Source organism: Trachurus trachurus, assembly GCF_905171665.1.
Source record: "Trachurus trachurus genome assembly, chromosome: 6".
NCBI classification, from domain to species: domain Eukaryota; kingdom Metazoa; phylum Chordata; class Actinopteri; order Carangiformes; family Carangidae; genus Trachurus; species Trachurus trachurus.
The window spans coordinates 14,138,941-14,146,756 of record NC_139897.1 but is presented as its reverse complement, the minus strand read 5'-3'; the positions used below and the strand labels follow the sequence as shown (position 1 = coordinate 14,146,756).

At 40.8% G+C, this 7,816-nt stretch overlaps 1 protein-coding gene across 1 annotated transcript in view; it reads left to right on the top strand.

Moving 5' to 3' along the window:
- Positions 1–291: 291 nt before the first annotated feature.
- fkbp16 (FKBP prolyl isomerase 16) overlaps positions 292–7,816 on the top strand; it is a 28,901-nt gene continuing 21,376 nt past the window's right edge. Inside the window, exons 1-4 of the mRNA XM_083973763.1 lie at positions 292–317; positions 2,279–2,833; positions 3,088–3,257; positions 3,679–3,767. Of these exons, the coding sequence (XP_083829889.1) occupies positions 2,353–2,833; positions 3,088–3,257; positions 3,679–3,767 (740 nt within the window). The 5' untranslated portion in view covers positions 292–317; positions 2,279–2,352. The remainder of the gene's footprint in view (positions 318–2,278; positions 2,834–3,087; positions 3,258–3,678; positions 3,768–7,816) is intronic.

Below are 7,816 nucleotides of genomic sequence, written 5' to 3'. Positions count from 1 at the left end.
TCAGCCTGAAACGTCACGGAGGAGAGAGAGCGTGTGGGCGGAGCTAACACACACACACACACACACACACACACACACACACACACACACACACACACACACACACACACACACACACACACACACACACACACACACACACACACACACACACACACACACACACTTGAAGTAAAGTTTAAAGTCTGTTTTGCTTTTTCCTGGTCACTGTCTTTGGTTCGTTTGTGCCCCCAGAGTTTCCAGCCTGTATTTATCTTTGTTCTATTTTCGCTCAGGGGGCTTTGGTCCACGCTGCCCTCCTCCCAACTGGACTTTTGGTAAATGCACAGCATGTGTTTTTTGCAGCAAAGAGGAAGTATTGAAATAAACCAGCCAACAAAATGTACGAGTGAAAAACTTGATAGCAATCTGACAATGTATGTAGCCCATTTGTGTGGCGAAGAATAGAAATTGTAATCAAATCAAAAACTATGAAAAACCTTTCCCACCCCCTCATTAGTAGTCAGTGGTTGAAGAATTGTTTTTGAAATACCAAGACAACAATTCAAAAACAATCTCTTCTACAAAAATACTCTAAAGTACAGGAGTCTTTTCAGCACAATGAACTTAAAATATGAAGTAAAAAAATATGCAATAGCGCCTTTTTTATTGTATGTTGCTTTTGCTTTCATCATCAACATATCTTCTGGTTAGTATTCTAATTAATTCAATTCAATTAAGTTTTGGCTAATAATGAAAAAAATTCTAAGAGCCAAAGGTGCATTACAATGTCTTTGCTCTGTCCAACCAGCAGCCAAATGCCCAATGATACTGGGTTTCTAATTCAATTGAACACACCATCCCAACATGGTAGGAACAGAAACTACAATATTCAAAAACTGTCTGATTATTTCTCTGACGGTTCACTACTCAGTTAATTATTTCATCTCATGTTGTCATGTAATGTTTAGTATTGGAACATTGTTACTGGCATTTTAATAACGTTGACTGAGCAGATCTTTAAATCTCAGCTGTTTGGTAGTTTAATCTATAATAACATATTGTAGGAGATTATCATATGCTTAACATGAGCATATTAATCTGGAATATTAATGTGTCTTTTAATTAAAAGCAGCAGAGTAAATGTGGCCTTTGAAATGTGGAAAGTATGGAAGTCCACAGTGTCCAAAAATTACAGTATCATATTATTCAGTATGAGTTATTTCCAAATTGTATTACAGCAAAGCACTTGTGAAAGAACAAACTCCAGTCAGACAAATTAAGAGGCAAATATGGTATTTGGATTAATTTGATCTGAGATGTAAATCATGCTTTGGCTGTGGATTAAAGCACTGCCTCACAGTGGGAGTGGATTTACAATACAGTCAGGTGGATGTCAGGCTACTGTCTTTACATTTACTCCACAATCTACAGTTTTCTTTAGGGATCGGAGATCAACTATCATCATTACACCATTCTCTACAAATGTATTGGTCTTTTTAGATTGCATATATAATTTGGGCCTTCATCTTTTAGAGTAGTTCATGACATAGTACATTATCTTGTTTGGAGCTTGGAGGTGATGCAAATACTCACTTGTATCAAATTTGTTTCAGTTTTTAACAATGATTGGTATAATTTGTTTGGGTAAATTCACAATCATACATATACTATATACCGGTATACTGTATAGGCTATATATATAAATGTGTATCACCTGCCAGGGATTCACCATAATCGCAACACAGTGTGTGTAATCTGTAATCCAGTGTCAATTTTCTCTTTGATGAGTGTTGCAACGCTGCTTAAAAAGTGAAAATAAAAATCTCCCAACGTAATTCAAAGCAAATTAAGTTAGAGCTTGTATCTCTTGAGATCTTGTTGGTTGATTGCATTCATGGAAACTGCATTATGGGGCACGACGGTGAAGTCATTAAGAAGCTTACAGACGTTCTGGCAGATTAGGTTTTTCTCTTCTAATCCGGCAGATTACCACTGCACAAGCCTTCTGGCTGAGAGTGCTTCGTTGCGCTGTACAGTTTCTTTACATTGATCATTTTTTGTTGCTGCCACATCACTGGACTACGTAAAACTAAGGCAAACGCGAACAGGGGACACAGAAGGTCAAAGAGCAACAGAATTGCGGAGACTACGCCACCGCAGCCGCTACAAAAGCTTTAAAAACGTAGATGAAGCCAGGATTTAGGGATTCACTCTGAGTAAGATTTGATGGAATGAAGCATGGATTTTTTGGCAATATTACGTCATGGATATTTGTTTTCGTTTTAACCGATTGTAGGTGGCACCCAACTACTGACTGACACCTAAGTGGGACACTGACTCGACAAGGAGGATCATCCCTTTTGGATACTAATGCAGACAGTGTCCCTCGCTCTCTGTAGCGAAATGGAGACAGAGCCTTGTTGTGAAGAGCGTACAGACCCTGCAGTGGAACCTTCAGAGCCGGAGGTAAGAGAGGCCAGTCCTGAGGTTACTGACAAGGACAACGGTCACACTGAGCTGGCCTGTGGACCAGCAGAGGAAGGCGAGGAGTTGCAGACCAAAGAAGAGCAGGTGGAAACACAGAGCTGTGTAGGAGAAAGTAAAGCCACAGAAATAAAGAGCACCTCTAATCCAGAGGTAGGAGACGGAGAGAAAGGATGCAAAGAACGGAGGAAACTAAAAAAGACAAACAGCTGGAAGATGGTCAGATTTCAAGACCCATCAGAAGAGGAGAATGTCTCAGAGAGGGACAGCGCTGCAGAGAGTCTCTTTCCAGAATATTCGATGGTGGAGTGGACTTCATCGACCTTTGTGGAGCTGTTCGCTGCAGAAGACTGGAAGGATATCACAGGTGAGGATGCATCAGCACACAGCACATCCTATCCAAGAGACACACATTTTAGATTTGGTACGTCCTGTATCATCATCAGTGACGAGTGATGTTTCTGTTTGCCTCGCTTTGATCTTTACGTTTTAATTTTGATTTGAAACCGCAAAAGAGGAAATGTAACGTGACTGAGACTGACTGTTTCCGAGCACGTGCTCACCAACACCTAGCAGATTAACCCTGCTTCTCCCTGCTTGACCTTTTCTGTCCTCACGCAGAGGACCGGCTGTTGAGGAAGAAGCTGCTGAAGGCTGCGGCCCCGGACGCCCCGTGCCCATCCTGGGGCCAAGAGGTTACTGCGAAGATGCAGTGTGTCCTGGAGGACCGCACTGTGGTGGAGAAGGACTGCAAGCTTGTCTTTGTTATTGGAGAGGGAGATGTAAACCAGGTGAAAGCTTTGAACCCTTCAGTGTACTCTAACAAGGGTAAACATCATGCTTCATTAGTTACCGGTAGAGACTGTGAAAATAGGTAAACAAGAGACAACCCACTGATCTCACATCAGCAGGCTAACATAATGCCAGTACAAAAGACAAAGTGAAGCCAAGGCTGGTTGAATGTTTCATACTGTAATATTGATAAATGTCAGGGTATCACCAAATACCTGGTTAATCCTCTGGGAACCATAGTCATTTAACCAACAATACCATCATTTGAGTCATGCGCCACATACTAGAAACTTTGGTTTCATTTTCAGATGTTTGTAATGAAATGCAAAAGTGCTTCAGTACATTTCGTGTAATGATGTAAAAAACTGCAGATGCTGTCACAGTTCTAGAAATAACACCTTGTATTTTTGACACCTGCAGGCCCTGGAGGAGTGTGTCATATCCATGCAGAAGGGTGAGATCACATTACTGCTGGCAGATTCACAGTATGCTTATGGACTTTTGGGAAGGTAAGGACTTGGCAGTTAATTCTGTCTAAACTTAAGAATTAAGGGTCAAATTGAAGAAGAAACAAGACTTGGACAGTTATTATTATTTTCTGTCCAAGTGTAATCTCAGTCAGTGAGCCCAGGGCTCTTGTACCTGTTGCTGTGGGGGCAGCCTGGTTATCCAGGGGTAGCAGGGTTAATGAACCATAAACAGGAGCAGATGGCTTCCTCCTGACACCATTCAGAGGCAGCCTATCAATGGTGCGTGTGCAACCTACAGACCTATGGGAGGACACCACTCATATTACCTCCAATGGCTTAGGTTTATAACCTTTACACCATTAGAGCCAGTATAAACACAGCAGAGAATGGTGTGTCACTGACAAAAACCTGTAGTCTACTGATGTGAGGAGACGTTCATACAAAAATACAGGCAAGAGTTAATGGAAAATGTGCGTAATCCAATTTAAAAGAGTTTACAGGTTGTTTATCATGCAGCAAATTACATTTGATAGTTTTAACTGCTGCTAGAAAGACAGTGCTACACTGTATATTAACCTATTTCATAAACAGCAATATTGTGAGCATTACTGTAATACTGAAAGTGATACTATCATGTCTGCGCCAGTGTTTATGTAAGCCTACACCCATTAGAGCAAACTAAATACTATTAGATAGTTTCAAACTTTAAATCTAGACTAACTGTGAATACACAACAGTCCTCCAGTTAATATGAAAATCTCAACAGACCCTGAATTAAGGAGTTTTACTGCAGTTTTGAGCATATGTGTTTTGCTATCAAATCAAACTTGGCCATTCAGCTACATACACGTGGGACACAGTGTACCATTAGGAGACGAGCTGTACTGAGTAGTAATGCATAAAAACATTGCTGACAGCATCATGTTCAGATGAACTGAAAACTCTGTCTGTTTCGGTGTGTGTACCTAACTGCATCAGTCTCTTATGTGTGTGAGGTCCTGTTTTTTATTTATTTATTACGGGGCTCTATGAAGGTGGTTGATGGGACACATGGTGTAAGAGGTGAGAGCGAGGAGTCTCGGAGGTGTTGTCTAGAGTCTCGCCCGCTGTCATGTGCAGAGAAAAAGGGGGGGAGACAGCAGGAGGTTAGTTAATGATTGTTTTGATGCAACTGATTAGGGTTGTTTGCTGTGGAGTCAGATTTTGCCGTGGCAAGTTAGACAATCAGTGCTCCTTGCAAACTCTTTAAACTTAATTCACTCACTGAGATTGCTGGTTTTTCCCCTTATGTTAAATGCATTTGTTAATGAAATCATAGTTGTTGAATAATAGTGCAAACCTACAACAGCACAGTAGTCTATGGACTGTGAACTTCAAAAGATTCTTCAGTTGTAGGGCCTTTACTTAGATTTTCTTTTTTTTTTTTTTTTTGGTAGACACTTATTTGTTCTTTTTAATCCCATTTTCATATCAGTATGAAGTTAGCACCAACAGGTTTTACTTAGTTACAGCAAGCTGGGCTCTCCCGAGAAAAAACAACGCAAAAAAACATTAATTTACTTATAACCATATCACCTTACCATAACTCACTAATTAACACACTATAGCTCATTGTTTAATATGTGTTAAAGTGTAAAAGGTGCTGTTACAAGACTATTTCGTTGTAGTTTCGTTTCTTTATAGTCAGGCTGCATACCAGACTACTTCTTTATTACTAACCTGTGCTCTAGCACAAGGCGTGTCTAAACCAGGCTAGTTATTTCCAGCTTTTTTAAATCGTTTTGCTGAACTAAGCTAAGTTATCTGTATGCAGACTGTAACGTCATATTTCCCAAATATGAGTGGTATGAATATTCTCATAAAACTTGTGGGCATGAAAGTGAAAGTGAATGCACATCTTTCTCAGAACGTCGTATATAATTCATGGCTTGTTGCTCCGGATAAACCCATTTGGTGAGCCTGTCTATCACAGCAGTACACAACAGAAACAGATATTTGAGCATATAGGCAGACAAAAAATAAGAATCACATGCAGCGACACACATCATGCTTCAGACTAGATTTGACAGGCTCAGCGTGTCTGTGCTGTAAAATGACAGAGACACAATGAGGGAAAATCTCATTAGCCTCCCTGTTTTCTGGCAGATGCATTGATTGAACTCTGTCAGTCGCCTGTTGCAAACAGAGCTGCTAAGAGCACTTCACAGTTATTTATCAGAGCAGTGTGCAAAGCTGGTCAGACAGTATGATTCAACACGGCACAGTGGAGTGGTCTGTAGCTTGGTGTGTGGGTGATGGTTTGGCTGCGCCACTGCTGTGATGTGATGATGATAATGAAACCAGTGGAAGTATTTACCTGATTGATTACAGCAGACAGCCACGCCAAGGCTAAATTGACTGTAAGAAACAGTGACATTTTTCCTGTGAGACATTAAAGCCCTGAGCCTTTGAAAGCAGAGATGTGACGCAATGCACTCGCCTTTTCAAGGAACAGCAGCATGCGTCAGAACTATTCCCCGCTGAGACACGCTGCTTAGTCAGAGGCAGACACTGCATCCCCTCAGTCAGTGGGTCATTATCAGAAAAAGGTGGAAGCTAACATCTGTTGATCCCTGGGCAGGCGCAGCATTAACACTTAAAAACACTCTAGGGGCTAGAGGGCGTCAGCCTCATCAGGCCAGCACAACCCCAAAGTCAACAACATTAAATTCCATTGGCACCTGGTTTATTTATATCTGAACAAAAGTAAACATGCAAAACTAAACACCACATTTAAATGAGTCTGCAACACATGCATGTATTTCTAGTGATGTGTAACACAACACATTCAGAAACATCTTCACCGTGAAATGGTATGGTTACTTTGGCTGGCTGTCAACAAACGTTGACAGAAGCTTTAAAACGCTGATTCTGGCAGCGAAGGTGCTGGTGTGCTTTTACTCTTGGCACAACTGGGAACCACCTCAGTGGCACATGTTAAAGTAGAGTTAATTAGACCACTGGGATGTGTCATAGTTAAATTAATAGTTTAATCCAAGTCCAGATGGACAATGTCAGCCAGTTAATCATTCGACTGTTACATCAGTGTGCCATGTGGGGATTGTGTGCTGTTCATGATTAATGCTGCAGTTCAAATAAGTGTGTACAAAACCAATTTACACAAAAACATTTTTACTGGATGTATAAAAATACCATGTCCAACACAGACTATTTACACAGGACACAAACAGGGTTTTCGACAGCATGAAAGAAAAGCATTGGCTATATTCAACAAAAACCCCAAATAAATGACTTGCAGTAAAATTATTAAACCTACAGGAACACAATCAAAGAGTCAAAATATTATCAGCCATCACTGTACACGGAGTCAGGTCTGTTTGAAAAGCATTAACAGATTTAGACATTTTCAGACAAATTGGTTCATTTGGTTCAATTAGAGTCCTGAGGTTGTTTTATCAGTAATTGTCCCTAGTGATAGCATCTGTAGGGAATAATAAGGGACCCAGAATTGAAACGTGGAGTACATCCCACATAGAATAACATTGTTAGTAGTGACTGTGAGCCACAACATTCAAGTATAGTTGATCATCACATACTAAACAAACAACCTTTAATGGAATAGTAGAGACACTGTGGAGGCGCACCAGATGGCTATCACTGTCAGTTTCTGAGGGGAGAAAACAAAACAAAGTCCTGCTGTGGAGGGAGATAGAGGAATCTCCCTCTCTGTGACCCCAGGGGAAGCAGACATACTGATCTGGCTTTATGGTGGAGGCAGGGTGGAGCAGGTTGAATGAAGCTTGAGTTCGTGGGAAAAGTACAGTAACATTTACCGTCATGATTGAAGGTTATTGCATCATATTCGTCATCTGTTGTAAGCCGTGCATTTCATTTGATCTTGCAGTGTTGTGTTGTGTTGTGTTAACCAGACTGTCACAGTGTGAAGGTAAATAGTAGCTCACGTTTGTTCAGAGTAGTTGATACATCAAGGTGTGGCTTGGCTTTGTCATGTAATTCACTGACAGTATTTTAAGACACTGATAAGGCACAGATATTAGAGACAATTAATAAAGTCCTGGACTTCGCTC